The sequence below is a fragment of the Podarcis bocagei genome, assembly GCF_964188305.1.
Source record: "Podarcis bocagei genome assembly, chromosome: 16".
In the NCBI taxonomy this organism is placed as follows: Eukaryota; Metazoa; Chordata; class Lepidosauria; order Squamata; family Lacertidae; genus Podarcis; species Podarcis bocagei.
The window spans coordinates 15633487-15653833 of record NC_138142.1 but is presented as its reverse complement, the minus strand read 5'-3'; the positions used below and the strand labels follow the sequence as shown (position 1 = coordinate 15653833).

At 43.8% G+C, this 20347-nt stretch overlaps 1 protein-coding gene and 1 gene segment (V, D, J or C); both read left to right on the top strand.

Moving 5' to 3' along the window:
* Positions 1–8384, top strand: part of LOC308575971 (immunoglobulin lambda constant 6-like) — a 73230-nt gene extending 64846 nt beyond the window's left edge. Inside the window, exons 2-3 of the C gene segment in view lie at positions 2394–2428; positions 7825–8384.
* LOC308575987 (immunoglobulin lambda-1 light chain-like) overlaps positions 1–17469 on the top strand; it is a 106945-nt gene extending 89476 nt beyond the window's left edge. Inside the window, exons 3-4 of one of the 2 annotated variants that reach the window (XM_081175172.1) lie at positions 13536–13569; positions 16910–17469. In XM_081175172.1, the coding sequence (XP_081031298.1) occupies positions 13536–13569; positions 16910–17229 (354 nt within the window). In that variant the 3' untranslated portion in view covers positions 17230–17469. Of the gene's footprint in view, positions 1–13533; positions 13570–16909 lie in introns of both variants that reach the window. The other variant, XM_081175171.1, reaches the window with a different exon arrangement.
* The last annotated feature ends 2878 nt before the right edge of the window (positions 17470–20347 follow it).

Sequence of the window (20347 nt, the reverse complement as noted above, 5' to 3'; positions counted from 1 at the left end):
AGCTGCTGACAGCAACCTGACAGGGGGAAAGGGGGAGAGAGGGAGATACCCACGTCCTTGGAAGATGTTTATGGCTGCTTGTGAGCAATATGTACACAGTGGGTACCAGGAGTGCCAACTTGACTCCGCGACTGTGGGTGTCTGGCACCATAGGTGCAATGAAGTGTTCATGGCCCTGGCACAGAAATTTGTGGGTGCCCGGCCCCTTCATGGGGAATTTTGTGGGTGCTCGGGAACCCAGGGCACCAGGAAGCAAACCTATGATGGGTATCAAATGTCAGTGAGTATCAAATGGTGAAGGATTTACACCAGCTCAACAAGCAGGTCTCTCCTTAGCCAGCTCCCACTTTTTTATTTCCAACCTGTCCATGGAGGGTCAGCTTCCTCCTCTTCAGTCTCAAAGTTCTCCAGCTGCTGCATCTCACCTCTCCTCAGCATCCAACTGGACCCTACTTAAGCCAGAGTTCTCTTGACCAAAGTAGTCTTCCATTCCATGCCTCATGCTCACAGATTCACCCCCCATAACAATGAGCAGCAGCCCCCACTGCATCTCCCCCAGTTTCTGCCTACGATGGACTACTACAAACACACACAACAGGGCAATTATGATCGAAATGCACATCTACAATGTTTCAAAGAGGTCTTCCACAGCATCATTTGTTTATTATAGTCTGTCTATGCCGTCCTTCCTTCCAAAGGAGCCCAATGTGCCACAGGCATCATTTCATGTGTACCTGCTGTTATTTAGGCCTGAACATATGTAAGCAGACATGGTCCAAGCTACCTTGCTGACCAGGTGACCATGGCTGCACTTCATGGATGGTTCAGCAGGTAAACTCTCTGCCTTGGAACTAATTGCCACTCAAATGATATACATAAATCAGAATAATAAAAGCAATCAGTTTGTGAGTATCGGCTTTGCAGAAGTCTGCTCCTGTTGGCTTCTATCTATGAAATCCATGCTGACCACAAAATCCATGGTGCAGTGCAATTCTGATCGAAATACATTTGCAGGGAAACTTCCCAGGCCTGCATTATTCCACACAGAAAGTTGGACAGTGTGCAAATGAGAGAAGCCAGAAGACATACAAGCAATCGAGAGTTTTCTTCTACCCACAAATCCTAAGTGCCGGATTATGTGGAAGCATCTCTGTTTCACCCTGAAGAAATGAAATTCATTGGCACCTCTCAAAACTCAATAACAAGCTCATTTTTAAAAAATCAGTGATAACTGTTTTCTCTGAAACATACCTGTAGCTGATTAGGGAAGTTCACATTTAAGCTCCAGTGCATTGAGTTTAATTTATAAGAAGACAAAGCTTCACTGCTTACAGATTAATTCACTTGTGAGGACTCTTGTAAGAAACAGGGCCAACATCTGCTGCTCAAAATAAGGCAGTGGTATCAATGGTTTGGTTCTCCTATAGAGATCTAGTTAGGATGACTAAAGCAGAGGTAGACAACATGGTGGCTTCCAGATGTTTTGAACTACAATGCCCATCCTCCACAGTTAGGATGGCCAATGCTTAGGGACGATAGGAGTTGTAGTCCACAGGAACTGAAGGGCACCACAGTGCCTTCCCACGGACCAGAGAAATTAATCTATAATACTCCGTACATCTAGAAATGAATAACTTGGAACAGAACTACTTGGCAGTCCAGAGACTCTTCCAGATACTCAGCACAGACTGTATCCGCCTTGCCCAGAGATAAGCCAGGTAAGTATGACATTTTTCTTCCCAAACATACTGCTATGTACAATATTTCATTGCATGTGCCATTGACTCTAAGCATTCTTTAAAACTGTTTTTGAACTCCTTGTTTTGACTGGTGTTTGTATACCACTTTATGAAACATTGGATTTCTGGGGAAAGCAGCTTATAAATCTATTAAAAATAAACTTCTTCAGAATTGCAGGGAAATATGTCACCGTGGCGCTGTGGGTTAAACCACAGAGTCTAGGACTTGCTAATCAAAAGGTCGGCGGTATAAATCCCCATGACAGGGTGAGTTCCCGTTGCTTGGTCCCTGCTCCTGCCAACCTAGCAGTTCAAAAGCACGTCAAAGTGCAAGTAGATAAATAGGTACCACTCCAGCGGGAAGGTAAACGGCGTTTCCGTGCGCTGCTCTGGTTCGCCAGAAGTGGCTTAGTCATGCTGGCCACATGACCTGGAAGCTATACGCTGGCTCCCTCGGCCAGTAAAGCGAGATGAGCACCACAAACCCAGAGTTGGTCACGACTGAACCTAATGGTCAGGGGTCTCTTTACCTTTACCTATGTATACCGTAAGGACAATAGCAGTTCTCCTATTGCCCATTCTATTCCCAAATGGGATAGTTGTCCCATTGTGAAGGAACAGCAGGTTTTTGTCAAGCTGTGTGTCACTGTGGTTCGTCTTCGGAGGAGGGACTCACTTGACTGTCCTTGGTAAGTTACCGAATTTATCAGTCCTTTCCACACCTGTGGCAATGTTTTAACTTTTCCATCACTTTTGCCCTCTTTTCCTTCTCCGGCGGTCATTTACTTTGCAATGAGAATTTACTATAAACGGTATTTGAAATCCTAGCCAGAGCTGAATTGTGCAAACCCATTTTGCAGGCTTCTCCTTTCCTCAATAACACTGGAAAGTTAGGGGTGGGCAGGGATTTCTTTTCCTTAGTCTAGGTCATTGTGACAGTATTTGGGGTGAAATATATCAAAATATCCTTGGTGGCTGAACCATTGGATGCAAAAGATGGTAAAGAAGTAAAACTGGGCTATAATGTCACTGTAAGTAAAACAGAAGTTGTCCTATTACACATGTGAAGGAACAGCAGGTTTTTGTACAGCTGTGTGTCATTGTGGTACGTCTTCGGAGGAGGGACCTACCTGACTGTCACAGGTAAGTCACTGAATTTATCACAACCCTTTCCATACCTGTGACAATATTCTAACTTTTCCATCATTTTTGCCCTCTTTTCCTTCTCTGACTGTAAACCTGACCTTAGGGCATTTGTTGTTTAGTTTACAATTAGCCTTTAATAGAAACTGTATTTGTAATCCTAGCCAGAGCAGGATGTCGCAAATCTGTTTTACATGCCTCTTCTCTCCTCAATAACACTGGGAAATTATTGGTGGGTCATTGTGACAATCTTTGAAAATATTTCTATCAAATTCCCCTTCTCAGCTAACCTTGACATAATCTTACTGTTGGGTGCAAAAGATGGCAGAGAAGTAAATTTGAGTTGTAGTGTTCCCTCCAGGTACCCAATATGATTTATGAGGAAGGTTGAATCAGTTTCTAATGGTGCTCCAAAATCCATATTAGTGCAAAAGACCAACCAAAATGTAATAAAATAGTGTGGAGAATCTCAGCTTTCCAGTCCATTCTGGAGAACTGATAAACTTGCAGACTGCCTTGTGACATTTGGGCTGGGTTTATAAATGTATGGTCCCACTGTAGATTTCTGAATTTTTCTTAGGAACTAATGTGGCTCTCTTCACCTTTTCTATTTTGCGTCTTCCTATCTAGAATCATAGAACAGATTCTGTTCAAAAGAACTGTTTTTTGTTTTGTGAAACTCAGTAATCCACAGACACAGGCTCCCAAATGACTTTTTAAAATAAAAATCTGAAGATGTTCAACATTTTGTTGATAGTTAAATGTAGCCACGTAAAATGTAAACCACAGTCTACATATTTCAGCAAAACTGAATGGGTTTTTCGGAGAAAGTTGGAGTGAGGGTTATGCAAGAAGGCTAAGAGAGATCTAAACTGATATATCTAGAATCAGACCACCTGAGATTTAAGGGGCACAATGGAATCAAATGCAACAAGCTTCATTTTTTAACTAAAATAGAGGCACAGCAGGAGAGAGAATCAACCAATTTCCCCATTTCTTTAGTCTCAATTCTCACACCCTAAACTTAATGTTGGTCTCACTGGGGAAAAATACGTGGGTACCGGTACTTTTCTTCCTTTGTTCAATTTTTTATTTGCTAATATAAAAGGAAGGAGCAAAGCTAAAGTCATTAGGTTGTATCAAATACTAGTCCTGTTTGGAGTAAACCAATTGCAGGCATAAAAGACTTACATTTTTAAAATAAAAATCTGAAGATGTTCAACATATTATTGATTGTTAAATGTAGCCACGTAAAATGTAACCACAGTCTACATATTTCAGCAAAACTGAATGGGCTTTTAGAAGAAAGTTGGAGTGAGGGTTTTGCAAGAGGGCTAAGAGAGATCTAAACTGATATATCTAGAATCAGACCACCTGAGATTTAAGGGGCACGATGGAATCAAATGCAACAAGTTTCATTTTTTAACTGAAATAGAGGCATAGCAGGAGAGAGAATTGATCAATTTCCCTATTTCATTAGTCTCAATTCTCACACCCTAAACTTAATGTTGGTCTCACTGGGGGGGGGGGGTTTATTTGCAAATATAAAAGGAAGGAGCAAAGCTAAAGACACTAGGTTGTATCTAATACTAGTCCTGCTTGGAATAAACCAATTGCAGGCATAAAAGACTTACGTTCACTCATTTCAGTGGGTCTTTTTGGATTAAAACTGAGTTGCATGCTACCCAGCTGGCACTGGCAATAAGAATATTCCATTAATCCTAATGTAAATATAATTATACGCAGATTTACAAATAGGTATATAAATGATACTGATCATTATAAGCCATGCATTAAAAGGGAGAATGCCCAGAGAGCTCTTCAGACTGCTGTGACACCTTCAGACCTAGAGGGGTTTAACAATCAATTTGTCTCCCATGGGAATTCTGGGAATTGTAGCTCTGTGAGGGGAATAGAGGGATCCTGAAATCTCTCCGCAACCTTTCCAAACTACCGTTCCCAGAGTTCTTTGGGGGAAGCCTTGACTATTTGGAGTGCTTTGATCCTATTTTAAATGGGTTGTGCAAATGGGTCTATACAAAGAGGGGTAAATCTGCTGGGAAATGTGTGTATGTTGAGGGGGAAGATGGTGAACGTGAACTGATTTAAAAACATGGGAAACAGAACTTAAGCCCAGGAAAATAAGAAACTAAAATTGACCAATTAATGTATCCCTGTTACCTGACTACAACACCTGCCAATAGAATGCCTTATTCAGAGGTGCTTGTTCTTTTTTTCTGACAATGGTTGAAATTATTATTATTATTATTATTATTATTATTATTATTATTATTATTATTATTATTATTATTAAATGGATAAAAACCATGCTCCTATTCTGCTGTCAGTGGAGCCATCCGCTAACATATGAGAAGGGGACAGAGTTTTCTCTGATTTACCCCACGCAACTGAGGTCTCCTCTGGCTTAAAATTCATTCCAGATGGTTGTGGGACCTTCTGAACAGTGTGAGGCAGTTGGCAGCAAGCGGAAGGGGGAACCAGAGAAAAACCATCTCCCCGTTTTTATGTTTAAAAAAATTAATAACTGGAAGGGATTTCACCTCAATGATTTTTATTCTCCAGTTTCAGAGTTAAGGCTTGTTTACAGAAGTGAAATGCTGTCTTTCCCCTCTATATGGCTGTGCCAGCGAGCAAAAGTGGCTTGGACTCCCAAATGGGCAGAGTGCTGCTGCACTCCGTTCATGCTTGTGAGCTTCCCATAGACACCCAGCTGATCACTGTGAGAGCAGAATGGAGGACTAGATGGGCCATTGCAACCCTGATCCAGCAGCCCTCTTATTTTCTGATGCTCTTGGAGGCCATTTTGCAATACCCGTTGCCATGGATCAAAAGCACAGAGAGGGCTGTTGCTCTCGGAATCTTTTTGCAAGCTTCCAATAGACATCAGGTTGACTGCTATGAGCACAGTGTCCCAAGCAGATGGCTTATCTTATTGACTTTAAAATATTTATGTGCAATGAAAGTTCACCCCCTCTGAGAGCAAACAGGGTGCTTTATTGATCTCTCCTTTGCTATGGCAGTCAGTATAAATATGTGGGCCATTTCCCCAGAAGAACTCGTAATTTTGAACAATCCTTTGTACAGTGGTACCTCAGGTTAAGTACTTAATTCGTTCCGGAGGTCCGTACTTAACCCGAAACTGTTCTTAACCTGAAGCACGAGTTTAGCTAATGAGGCCTCCTGCTGCTGCCGCGCCGCCAGAGCACGATTTCTGTTCTCAAAGTTCTCTGAAGCAAAGTACTTAACCCGAGGTAATATTTCTGGGTTAGCGGAGTCTGTAACCTGAAGCGTATGTAACCTGAGGTACCACTGTGCTTAAGAACAAGTGACCAGTCCAAATTCTGCATTGACCTTGCCCACTACTGACCATGTCAGGGAATGGGTAACATAGTAATCCTCTACTTGTGCCCGGATGCTGTGACACCAGAAATCACATCAGCCCTGGCCATGCTTAATGGGGCTGTCACCGACTGGAGAGACACAGATTCCACATCCCTGCTTTATGCTGACTGGCAGCACTTGCAGTTATGGGATAGGGAGATCTGAACAGCTTTCTTCTTTCTTCGGCCGAGTAAGATTGTCTTCCATAAACACAGTTTTAAAAGTGATTCTGTAAGTGACTATGGAGGCCGATTCTGGATCCACAAGTCTTTCTACAGTGGAGACATGGGTTTCCGGGTGAGCGTTGGTCATGGTGAGGGTTTGCCGAACGTGCTTTCCTCATAGCATGTTTCTCCCTTTCGTTCTGAGTTTGAGCATCTTCAAAGTCCACAACACCTTTGGTAAAAGCTGTTCTCCAACTGGAGCACTCGCAGGCCAGTGCTTCCCAGTTGTCGGTTATTATACAGTGGTACCTCGGGTTACATACGCTTTAGGTTACATACACGTCAGGTTACAGACTCCGCTAACCCAGGTTAAGAACTTTGCTTCAGGATAAGAACAGAAATCGTGCAGCAGCGGTGCAGCGGCAGCAGGAGGCCCCATTAGCTAAAGTGGTGCTTCAGGGTAAGAACAGTTTCAGGTTAAGAACAGACCTCCAGAACAAATTAAGTTCTTAACCCAAGGTACAACTGTACTACATGTTTTTATATTTGCCTTGAGAGTCTTTAAATCTCTTTTGTTGACCACCAGCATTGCACTTCCCATTTTTAAGTTCAGAATAGAGTACAGTGGTACATCCAGTTGCAAATGGTTGGATCCCAAGGAATTCGCAACTGGAGGTGCAGCTACTGCGTATGTGCGTGGCACCGTTTAGCGCTTTTGCGCATGCGCGTACGGTGAAACCCGGAAACATACTTCTGGGTTTGCCACGTACATATCCCAAAGGATATGTAACCAGAGGTCAACGTAAGCAGAGGTACCACTGTAGTTGCTTTGGAAAATGATAGTCAGGCATCTGCACAAGATGATCAGCTCAACTTTGCTTCTTCCAGTACACTGGCCTGTCTTCCCAAATGATGTGTAAAATTTGACCGCATCTCTCTAGTGTCTATGGTGTTCTAGATGTGGATATTCCTAACTGGACTGATGCAGTCTAAACTCTTCCTCTCACAGATCACCACAGTTCAGTCATGCCAAGAATGCCTGTGTTGCTTCATAGACCATAATATATTTTGCATGGGTTGAATCATGTGTTTGTTGCACGACAACATTTTGGGTTGCTATAAAGGAATAAAACCTGGTTCTCCTGGACCTTTTTCATAGAATCATAAAGAGCTGTAAGACATCTTGTAGGACACTTCCAGCTCAAAGTATAGCTACCAAATAGTAACAGGTCCTTCCAAAACATTTCAGCACACTACATTGGAGATCTGGGTCAGATAGTGCTTCCTTTATGAAATCAAATAACTTATTACATGTGTCAAATATTTAATACTCCCCTGAGACACGACACTTAACCAGATTTCCCCTTGATTTCCAGGTCAGCCAACAGTACCTCCAACAGTGAACGTCTTCCCACCATCCCCAGAAGAACTGAAGAGCTCAGACAAAGCCACCCTGGTGTGTCTCATAGATGGCTTTTACCCACGCGGTGTCCAAGTTACCTGGCAGGCTGATGGCACCCCCATCTCCTCTGGGGTGGAGACAACCACGCCCACCAAGCTGAATGACAAGTATGCGGCCAGCAGCTACCTCAGCATGAAAAAGTCCGAATGGGAGAGCTATGAGGCAGTCATCTGCAAAGTGACGCATGAAGGGAAGACCGTTGAGAAGGTGGTGAGGAGATCGGACTGTGCCTAAAGGCTGGATGGGTCTGATGAGTTCCTCATGCATCCAGCAGCTGAGAAGAAAGAGTCCTTTCATGTTCAAGGGGGCCAAGTTTATTCTCTGATTTCCTCTAATGCTACGTTGATCCATCCAGCCTGCTTTCCTTGTTATGTCGTTCCCCTCCCCACACCCTCTCCCTTCCTCCTCTCCCTGGAATCTCCTTTGTATGTTGGCTTATAATGTTTGCAAATTAATAAAATGTCATACATTTCACTGGTATGATTACTTTACTCACTAACTTATTCCAGGTACTTCAAACAGGTTGTATTCATGGTTTCCTGTCATATTACAGAAGGAAGTGTGCTGTTACTCAGCCAAAATGCACTCAGCTCAGGTCTGTGGCTGGTAGCAGCAACAGTGGAAAGAGCAGTGTGATTTCATGGAAACATAGGAATTGTTTTTCTCCCAAGTCAGCCCAGTGGTCCATCCAGGTGGGCATTTTCTACACTTGTGGGATGTGGCTTTCCTGGAGATCAGGCAGAATTCTCTATATGAGGTGCTTTTTTCTGGGGGGACACAGGGGGACGCATACCCCTAAACATTTTGTGAATCTAATGGGAGAAGAAAAAAATTAGTTTCTTCTCTAGCACAGTGAATCGTCTGTTCCATTGCTACCCCCAATGGCGGCCTTTTGTCCATTTACTGTGTTTATTTTTCTCAAATTGAACTATAAAATGGTGATTTTCTTGAGTCAAAATGAGAGTACCTCTAAACATTTTTTTAAAATAAAAAGCACTGTCTATATTTGACCTGTGATCCTTTCCAATGAGCAGTGCTATATCTACTGTAAACAGGTTCCAGTGCTAGAGGAGCAGAGCTACATAATGGCTCAGCAACCTTTTTAGTATTATTATTGTGATCAACTGACCCTTTCAATTGCGTTTTTTTTTTTTTTTAATGAATTGGCTTCCTTTGCCCAGTGGAAGTTGACTGGTTGTCATTCCACTCCATGATTCATTTCAGGTGGTCTTTCAAACATTCCCAAACATTGCCACTGGTCTGCCATCTTCTTCAAGCCACAATATGGAGAGTGGTCCATTTGGGTCCATAGGTACAAATGGAGCCCTGGTCCACCAACCCTGGTCCACCAACCTCAGTGTCCTCAGGAAGACCCAACCTGCCTGCCTTCTGTACAACCATTCAACAGATGGCTCTGCCTCTACTTGGCTCCAGCCCTACTTTCCACCCAATCAGTTTCATTGCTCTGATTGCTTTGGGGAGGCAATATGAAGAGCCGATAGCCTCCAGTGAATGAAAGTCATAGGTTTTCCTGAAGAATAGGATAAATTCTTTTAAAAACTGCTTTAAGTATGTCTAACTGCTTCTGAAGACCATGTGGAATGATTGGTATAAGAACAGTATACCTGAAGGAGCGTCTCCACCCCCATCGTTCAGCCCAGACACTGAGGTCCAGCTCCAAGTGCCTTCTGGTGGCTCCCTGCCTGCAAGAAGTGAGGTTACAGGGAACCCATCAGAGGCCTTCTCAGTAGTGGCACCCATCCTGTGGAACACCCTCCCATCAGATGTCAAGGAAATAAACAACTATCTGACTTTTAGAAGACATCTGAAGGCAGCCCTGTTTAGGGAAGTTTTTAATGTCTGATGTTTCATCACTTTTATTAATAATAATAATAATATTCTGTTGGGAGCCACCCAGAGTGGAAAACCCAGCCAGAAGGGCGGTGTATAAATAAATTATTATTATTATTATTATTATTATTATTATTATTATTATTATTATTATTATTATTGCAATGACATACTGAAAAAAGTGACCTGCTTACTGTGCTAGCATAAATCCTGGTTTATTATTATTATTATTATTATTATTATTATTATTATTATTATTCTCGGACACCACTTTGGTACTTCCTCTTTCCCCATTTTTAGAATGAAAGGTAACTCCTGAACAGAGATATGAAAACCTACAAGAAGAAAAGTGGAAAAATTGAGGAAACTCATTTCCCCAGAAATATTTCCAAGTTGTTCTTTCCCCCTATTTATTGCCCCCAAAATTGAAAGGAAAACCACAAAAATTGGTAGGGGGGCAATTTTTTCCATATTTTTTCCCAGGTCTTCACATCTCTAGTGCTTCTGATGTAAATGTCCACCTCATCTGTTATCCTGTTTCCCACAGCTGGTAGTTGGGTGGCCTTCAGGGACAGCCAGGTATGCTTCCAGGAAGCCCACAAGAAGGCAACTCTGAGGAACTCTACATTAGTTGCTAGCAGTGGGCACTCCTACATGTAAATGAGAAGACAAATATTTTCTCCCTCATCAGCCTTCTCCCTCCCCTGTTTTTCTCACATCCACACTGCTCCATGACAAAACCCTTCCACCCCAAAAGAGATAACCATCTGCTTCATTTTGATAAATCAAAATAAGAGAGGGTCTCCAACTTTAATTTCTGAGTGTCGGCTTAAAATATCAGCCTACTGTTGACATCCACAGGAGACTACAGAACCCATGATACAGTGCAACTGTGATCAAAATACACCTCCACAGAAACATCCCAGGCCTGTGTAAGGCAGGGAATGGAAGCCAGAACCACCACAGCAGAGGCAAATAACAAAGCATAGGTTCCAGCGTTTCTCTAATCAAAACAGGGACATCCTATTCCACAAGAGTAATTTTACTATTAATATCCTTCGCATCTGACTGGGTTGCCCCAGCTACTCAAGGCAGCTTCCAACATATATAAAAGCATAATAAAACATTGAAGATTTTTTAAAGAAAACCTTCCCTATACAAGGCTGCCATAAGATGGAACCGCGGGTTGGATAACTCAATTCCCTTCAACATTTCTCTGATGAAAATAGGGATGTCCTAAGGCAGTGTTTCCCAACCGGTGTTCCGCGGCACACTAGTGTGCCGCGAGACGTTGCCTGGTGTGCCGCGGGAAAAATTAAAAAATTCGAAAGATAGCTTCATATCCGGAGAGGCGGCCTTCAGGCGAGTTTTAATTTTAATTTTCCTTCTCCCACTTAATGCCCCACGCTTGCCCGAGCAGCTTGCAGTCCTCGGTAACCACGGCGACCCGAGGGAGGGGAGGGAGCAGGGAAGTCGAGGGCGGCGGCGAGCCCGATGACGTCAGTGGGCCGCGCCGCCTCGCCCTGGCACGGTGTGAGAGCCCCGGCTAGTGGCGCGAGCTTCGGAATAAGTGGGATCCGCGTGTGCGAGACCGAGATCGCGGGTAAGGAGCTCAGCCCTGGGCAGGAGGAAGCGGGGCCGCGCGTGCGGGCCACATCCCCACAGAGAGCGAGCCTCCCCCGGCCCACCACTCCGGGCAGGTCCACTCGCATGAGGGGGCGGCGATGGCGACGGCCGGCAGCTTGCCTGCAATGCCATCCCTCGAGCAGGCGAGGAGCCCGGAGGCTACCAGATGCAAGTCCTCTTTCCCACCCTGCTCGGGAGTCCAGAGCACTTGGTCGCATTCAGGATCTAGAGTGGGGAAGCGGGGCTTGTGTCTGGGCTGGACACATTGGGCTGCCTGTGCCGCTCGACCTGCGGGGAGAAATCAGGGTGGGAGTCACGACCGTGAGGCAGGGCTGCCAAGTGTGGCAGAAGAGGACACGGCCGTCGCACCTGTCCTTAGGTAGGAGCTTCTTCCGTGTCGACCTGCTGCCCTAAAGTCTTGGCTTTTTTCTTGGCTTTTTGGCAGTTGGCACAGAAGGAAGGCAAGGGGGAGGGGAAAAAGTTGAAACTTACACTTTCGTGCGTCCCTCCCGGCGTGACGCTGCGCGCTGACGTCACGGGGCTGTAATGGTGGTGTGCCTCGAGATTTTTTTCATGAAACAAGTGTGCCTTTGCCCAAAAAAGGTTGGGAAACACTGCCCTAAGGAAAAGGGGCCTCTTTATGGATCACTGCCTTGTCATGGCAAAGGGGCTTGAATAACTCAGTGTAGCTATGAGTTATGGTGTGCAAGGCCACCCAAGACGGACAGGTCTTAGCCGAGAATTTAGACTAAATATAATCCACCTGGAGAAGGAACTGGCAATCCACTCCAGTATTTTGCCAAGGAAACTCCATGGACATAAAAAAGGAGTAGCTTTGAGAAGAAAGTGAGAGTTTCCAAGGCATGCCCTGGTTCATGGGATCATGGAGAGTCAAACAAAATTAAGATGACTAAACAACAACAACAAAAGGAAAAGGGAGACATTCTGGGATCAAAGCAGAAACCGGGGTGGCTTCTGTAAATCCAGGGCTGTTCCCTGGAGAGACTGACAACGTTATTTTTAAGGTATTTTAAATGGTTTCTCAAAGGGTTAAGATGTCATACTAGCTGCTCATTACAGGTAAGTTCCTATGTATTGTCAAAGAAACGCTTCAATGCCTTGAGTTAATTTATAAGAAACTTTTGCAGCATAGATAAAACTTCACTGTCTGTGTGATCTCTTCTAAGAAACAATTTCTTCATTAACTGGATGTGTTACTGTTTCCCAGAAAGGTAAGGTTGCCTGACTAATTCATTCTTTGGGAATTCTGATGCAAACTGATATGATCATTGGCCCCATGGACTAAGGTGCAAATTAGTCATCTTTGGATTTTGTGTTTCTCCAAATTTTGCGATACAGTTCTTGGCTTAAAAAAATCAAGGATCTGCATCTTAGCATCAAATCTGTTTTCAGAAATACATGATTTGAGAGAAATATGTATATTGGAAAAAATACGTTCAAAATTAACCATGTTTGTGGCAAATTAAATAACAATAGCAATTGTAGATTAATGTGGGAAGGGGACCAAAGGGACTTACAAATGGAAATGGATTTATGAATGAATATGGATCTATGAATGGACATGGACAGGAAATAAACTGACCCATTCATCCCTACCACTGGAAAATTGGTTGGATAAAGGACTTCATCTAACATACTCCCTGCATCCAAGAACAGACTGTCTGGGCAATGGAAGATCTACAACCAAGAAGACAAAGAGTCACGTACTGGTATTTTAAAAATAACTGTCATGGTTTGATAACAGGACCTTATCATTGTCACCGCAGAGATAGGTTTGTTTTGTTTTTTTCAAAAAAGAAATGCACCATTGCCTACAACTTCTTTGGAAACAGTACAATATTCTTTTAGAAAATGCATACCATTGTTTATTGCCCACTGTCAGGTCCTGTGGCAAGAATGGAGAAACATTTTGGCCCTCTGGACATGACTGGACTCCCAGCTCCTGCCAATGCAAGTCAGCATGGTCAATGGTCAATGATGATGGAAGTCATAGCCAAGCAAGATTTTTTTTCTTTTGGGGGGGGGGGTCCCAGGTCTGCCTACTCCTCCCAGATGGACTGAGGTTCTGTACCATTTCACACCTGTGAGGGAGGCAGGTTTTTGTACAGCCGTGTGTCACTGTGGTGGGTCTTCGGAGGAGGAACCCACTTGACTGTCACAGGTAAGTCACCAAATTTATCCTGAATCTTTCTGTACCCGATGCAATATTCTAATATTTCCATCATTTTTTTGCCTTCTTTTCATTCTCTGGTTCTTGATTGACTTTTGGGCTTTTCGTATTATATCTACGCTGATTCTTTCATAGGGACTGTTGAATTGTTAAAAAACCAGGCAGTGGGTTTAAAAAAATCCTATTCGCTGCATGTAGAAACAAAGATGGATCGGTTTAACCCTACTTCTCGGGTGATGGGGCGTGTCAATGAAATGTCTCTATAAACTCTGTCAGTCTTTCCCACTGGGTGGAAATTATGTTCGAAAACTGAGTTTGAGTTCTGGCATCTCCTATACAACTGGATTACATCTGATGGGATTCACTGATTCTGCTATTAAGAATCCTGACTGTGAATGAATAAAAATAGAGTAAAATAGATAGTTTATAAACTTGCAACAAGCTCTTTTTAAATATTCACTGAGAGTTTCCATCTAGATTTTACTTTAATGATAGAAACTATGCAATTGTTTTTCCAAAGTTGAACTGAGTTTTGTGAATGACACTTCACCAAAATGAAATGGTAGATCTTATTCTACTTTTTTTTTGGGGGGGGGGTATTCTGAGAAATGCAATCCAAAATCCATAACAATAGCACTGTTGAAGTCTATGCAACTGCACTGGCAGAAGTAGACTATGAATTTTAGACTTACGCAGTGACTTTAGCGAGATTGTAGGAAAAGAACCACTTTATTGCGTGCATACAAGCATATGCAAAACCAAAATATTAGACTCTGGGATGCCATAAATTTTAAAGACACCCAATTGTTCAAATTGTCATGTCGCCCTCTAAGACATCTAGATGAAATCAGTCTTGAAGATGGAAATCAGGAGCCTATTATAACTATAAGAGAATACAGGTGCCTGATTGCCACCATCCAAGCCGATTTCACAGATGTATTAGTTTTTTCACATGTTGACTTGAATCCGCATGATCTAAGTGTTTGATCTCAGAGCTAATTCCTCTGAGCAATGCTATTTTAAAGATCTGATATTCTGAAGTAGGCTGGGTATAGAAGGCATTGGAGTCCAAGCATCCTTTCTGAGAAAGGTTCGCTGTAACTATTTTTGAGCTTCCACAATGTCACCACACTGAATTATTTTCAAAGAGGTTTCTCCAAGAGAAACTCTTCTTAGATTGCACCCAGAATTGTCCATCAGTTCATTGCAAGGATGGGACAACCTGTGACTCCTCCAGATTTTTCTGGGCTGCAGCTCGCAATAACCCTGGCCATTAGCCCTGCTGGCCAAAACTACGGAGAGTTGAGTCCAACTACTCAAAACAGGTTCCCCCTGTTTTGAAAGACTCAGGTTTTTTAGGGAGAATGTCTTCTTCCAGAATATATTAGTGATTCCATGGCAGGAGTAAGTGGCAGAATTCAACCATTCCAATGCATTTACTGGAATCGAGTCAACATATATATATATTTTTTTAAAAAAATACATCTGTTTGGGAAAACCCTGCTATAACGTATAGTATTCTCTTACAATTCTGTGTGATACCAAAGCTAATTCCTCTAGGACATCCTATTTTAAAGATCTGATCTTCTAAGAAGGGCTGAGAATGTGGTCAGTGGCGATGAGATTATGATAACAGATTAGTAATTCACAAGAGCTCAGGCCATCATCCCCAATTGTCCCTAGTTACCAGTGATAGGTATGGTGTTCCGATGTCTGTTCCTGGTCAATGTTTCCTGCATTTGTCCACATAATAACATTGGGAGATGCCTTATTGAGCAGTTGGATGTGAAACCTGTGGCCCTCCAAACATTGTTGAGCTCCAGCTCCTATCAGCTGCAAAGGCTTAGAGATTATGGGAGTCATAGCCCAACCACATCTGAATAACCAGAGCTTTCACATCCCAGTATGAGAGTATTCAGTGTTCAATGATTCAGCTTCCTCCACTGTAGAAGTTAGATTTATGGATGGATGTATCTTGTGCCCATATAACTACATTGGTCTTGGTTTATAGAAGTACAACAAAGTTGGCCAGGAGGTGGTAAAAGTGAGAAAAATATGAGGAAAAACTTGAAGAAACTGTGTCTGTTTAGCTGGGACAAGAAAAAGCTGAGCTGGGGTATAAAGAACAATATCTGAAAGGCTATCACCCAGAAGAGGACAACAGCCTGTTCTCTGGTGCCCCAAAGGGCAGATCCAATTAAGTTTGCAGAAAGATAAGCTTCTAGTTGGTGAGAGAAGTTTAGCAACACCAACCAGTTATGTAGAGGGTTTCTGATTTGTTGACCATCATAAAGGGGATGATGATGTAATTACCTATAAAGATGGTGGGTCTTCAAGTGTAGGCTGGACAGAGTTCTGCTGAGATGACTCTAGCTCTGGATCTCCTGCAGCAAGCAGGATGTTGGACTAGGTAACCTGCAGGAGCCCTTCCATAATTCCCCATTCTCCATGGCTCTCCAACTCTATGATTCTATAGACTTACACTCCATGCAGTGCTCAGCTTGCCGCATTAACCCATTAAGCAACTATGGAAGCATATATTGAATCACCCACTGACTAGGCAGTGGAAGCTGGTCCATTTGGGTCAATAGGGTGCTACCCCATCAATCTCAATGTGCCCTCAGCCAGCGCTCACATGACTGCTTTCTTACTTGCAACCACTACGGGGGTGGCCCTGGCTGTCAGCTTTTCCTCCTTAGTCTCAGTGTTGCCCTTCTAGTACTCAGCAGGGAAGAGGATGGGGACAAAATTAGAATGAGTTGGCTTCGCCTGTCGCTGGTTCCAGCTCCACCTAACATTGGTCTCCCTTGCTTTCTGCTGCACCAATCCCAATGGGCATCACTGTAATGGAGGCAGGTTCTCAGCATATATCTAAGCAGAAGAGTATATTTAAGCAACCCTTCTACAAATTAAATTAATCCAGCAGGCAGATTGTCCAGCAATGTGCAATGGTGAGGAACAAGGGGAATGGCTTGGCCAGCAATGGGGTGTTCCAATGAGTGTCTGCCAATTCTTATTGCTGAGCTGCTGAGGGTAAGTTAGACTCAGTGTCGTATATCAGTCCAAAAGGAAGAACAGGGTGTTTCTGGAACACACTCAGAGTGTCCTGCTCTGATTACAGCAGAACCAGGACCTACACTCTGAGGACTGGGAGACAGCCTTCCCAAACTAGAAGACATGACTTCCAGAGGCGTTTGTTTTTTAAACAAGGAAATAGGATCCGATTGCAATTCCTTTATGAAATCAAATAAATTATGCAATCCCATATGTCTCTATTATATAATATTCCCCTGAGACATGACACTTAACCAGATTTCGCCTTGACTTCCAGGTCAGCCAACAGTACCTCCAACAGTGAACGTCTTCCCACCATCCCCAGAAGAACTGAAGAGCTCAGACAAAGCCACCCTGGTGTGTCTCATAGATGGCTTTTACCCAGGCGTTGTCCAAGTTACCTGGCAGGCTGATGGCACCCCCATCTCCTCTGGGGTGGAGACAACCACGCCCACCAAGCTGAATGACAAGTACGCGGCCAGCAGCTACCTCAGCATGAAAAAGTCCGAATGGGAGAGCTATGAGGCAGTCATCTGCAAAGTGACGCATGAAGGGAAGACCGTTGAGAAGGTGGTGAGGAGATTGGACTGTGCCTAAAGGCTGGATGGGTCTGATGAGTTCCTCGTGCCTCCAGCAGCTGAGAAGAAAGAGTCCTTTCATGTTCAAGGGGGCCAAGTTTATTCTCTGATTTCCTCTAATGCTACGTTGATCCATCAAGTCTGGTTTCCTTCCTATGTCGTTCCCCTCCCCACACCTCCTCCCTTCCTCTTTTCCCTGGAATCTCCTTTGTATGTTGGCTTATAATGTTTGCAAATTAATAAAATGTCATACATTTAACCGGTGTGATTTCTTGACCCACTCATTTATTCCATCTCCTTCAAACAGGTTGTGTTCATGGTTTCCTGTCCTATCACAGAAGGAAGTGTGCTGTTACTCAGCCAAAATGCACTCTACTCAGGTCTGTGGCTGGTAGCAGCAGTGATAAAAGCAGTGTGATTTCATGGGAATGTAGGAAGCAGCCTTCTCCCAAGTCTGCCCATTGGTCCATCTAGGTGGGCATTTTCTACACTGGTGGGCTGTGGTTTTCCTGGAGATCAGGCAGGGTTTTCTCTTAGTCCCACCTACCAATTCAGCTCCTGGGAAATGGAAAAGGTGGATTTGGGATCAGGATGCATCCCAGAATCATTTCTGGGGGGTATTTCAAACATTCCCAAAAATCCCTTCCAATCTGACATGTTCTTTCTTCAACTCAGTGGAGCTCTTGTTGCATTCAGGATGTTGCCTAAAGGCTGAATGAATCCATTGTGGGCCTCATGCCTCCATCAGGGTCCTTTCTTCCTCCAGGGGACCAATCTGTGCTCTGATTTCTGCTAATGCTACGTTTATCCATTAAGTTTGGTTTCCTTCCTATGTCGTTCCCCTCCCCACACCTCCTCCCTTCCAATTCTCCCTTGAGCCCCCTTTGTCTGTTGGCTTCGAATGTCAGCACATTAATAAAATTTCGTACATTTCACTGACATCATTTCTTTACTAAGTGACTTTTCCACGTAAGCAAGTTGATTTACAGCAATAACAACCACACATTCCTACTTTGTGGGAAGAAACATTCCCTTACTCAGCCAAAATATTCCCTGTCTACTCCTTAGTATATTTGGAAGCTCAATTCCTACAGCATTGCTTTAGAAACAGGGAAAGAAATTGTACCAGGCCCTACTGCAGCTAAAGGATGGTCCAATGGAAGAGGAGCAAAGCCGTAGCTGATTAGCAGAGCACCTCCTTTGCATGCAGAAGGTTTCTGTTTCAATCCCCAACACTATCTCCCAGGAGAGCTGGGAATGTCCACAGTCTGAAACACTGGCAGTCAGTATGGACAATACTGAGAGAGATACAACTAATGGTTTGACTTGGTTGAAGGCAGCATCCTGTTTAAAGGAGATTGGTTGGGTCCAGGTTTCATTCCAAGGAATTCCCTGACACTTGATTTCACACACACACACAACCAGGTGTGACCTGGAGGGGAGATGCAACACAGGTATGGCAGGGCTGTGGTGCCAAGCAGTTAGCCCCACCCCCTTGAGGTCATGTGACTCTCCCAGCCCCTGCCAAGAAGAGGTTGAACTCTTTGCAGCAAGGGGCCTTTTGTACCCATGCAAGGAGGATACTGAGCAGTTGAGAACCCTGGTTGCTCATGGTTCTCCATGGTGCAAGTAGCCTCTGTGGGTACCTGAGAATCACCACTACAAGAAGTTGATGTCTTCATGAGAGGGAGCTGGAGAACCATAAGACCTCGGTGGATGGGGGGGCCAAAGTCAAAAGTGGGTGGAGCAATAAATATACAGAAGACGAGTTTCTGCACATGGTCATGCATCCCTCTCTATCAAGCAAGAGTCGTTATCAGACTACAAGGTCCAGTCAGGCTAAAACGCTCCAGAATAGTGTGAAGCAAGGGTGATGTGGAGTGTGGCTTAGGGTGTTGTTGGAGAGGGGTAGTGGTATGGAAAAATCCCAAGGGCCAGATGGAAAAACCTGGAGAGATGTAATTTGGTCCCTGGGCCTGAGATTCCCTACCCCGTAACACAGAGACATGAAAAGAGCCCTGCTGAATCATGTCCGTCTAATAGATAGCCAGATTACATCTTGGAAGTCCACAATGAAAGCAACATATGGGGACTCTACATTTGTCAGAGACAGTGCACGGTCCTATATCACCCACAGGAAACATCAGTTCCCTGCCCATGTGAAATTAGCCTTCTTCCTACCCTCACATCCAGCCTAAATCTTCTGATGCAGGTCACTGGTCCCCCATGGGAGAGAGATGGGAAAGGGGGAACATAGACTGGTGCAAAGCAAACATTGATGCACACCATATCAACACCTGTGGGGAAATAGGTGTGGTCGCAGAACTTCAGGTTTGCTCTGAAGGGGGAATGCAGATCTCAGAACAAATCTTTCTTCCTCCTATCCACTGGTTCCTAACACAGATTCAAACATTGCAGTGAGAAATGGGGTATTAGAGCAAGGCCCATACTCACCGGAACAATGGAATATTTCTCCATAGGATGAACATCACTTTCTTTAGGCAAGGGGTGGGTAACTTGCAGCCCTCCAGATGTTATTAAACTCCCATCATAATCCACAACTGGCTATGCTGGCTGGGGGCTGATGGGGGCTGGAGTCCAACAACACCCATAATGAAGCAAGTATGATCAAAATGCACATCTATATTGTTTAGAGAGGAAGGGTGGTGGTTCCGTTGGAAAGACAGGATCCAATGAAACAAGGTGGGATGTTAATTTCTCTCTCCCAATTTATTCCTTAGTTCTAGCACCATTTCCAGGTCCATTCTGTTTTAGTTGAAATTTAGCGGTGTAACCCTCCAGAACCAATTAATAAGGCATTTTTTTATACCGATTTCTCAACACCCCCACTGCAAGTTAAGGAAGTTAAAGGAACGGTCTAGTGCATTGGGTTAAATTTATAAGAAACTGAGCATAGACAAAGCTTCACTGCCTACAAGTTCATATTTGGGACCTCTTATCTTGTAAGAAATGTATTCTACATCCACTAGCCAAGGTGAATCTTTGGTACCAGTTCTATGGTTCTCCTGCTGACAGCAAGCTAAACACCACATCTATAGTGCTACATCCTCTAAGGCAACGATTCTGGGTATCAGAAGAAATACCTGAAAGACTTCAGTGTGGTAGGATACCTCTGC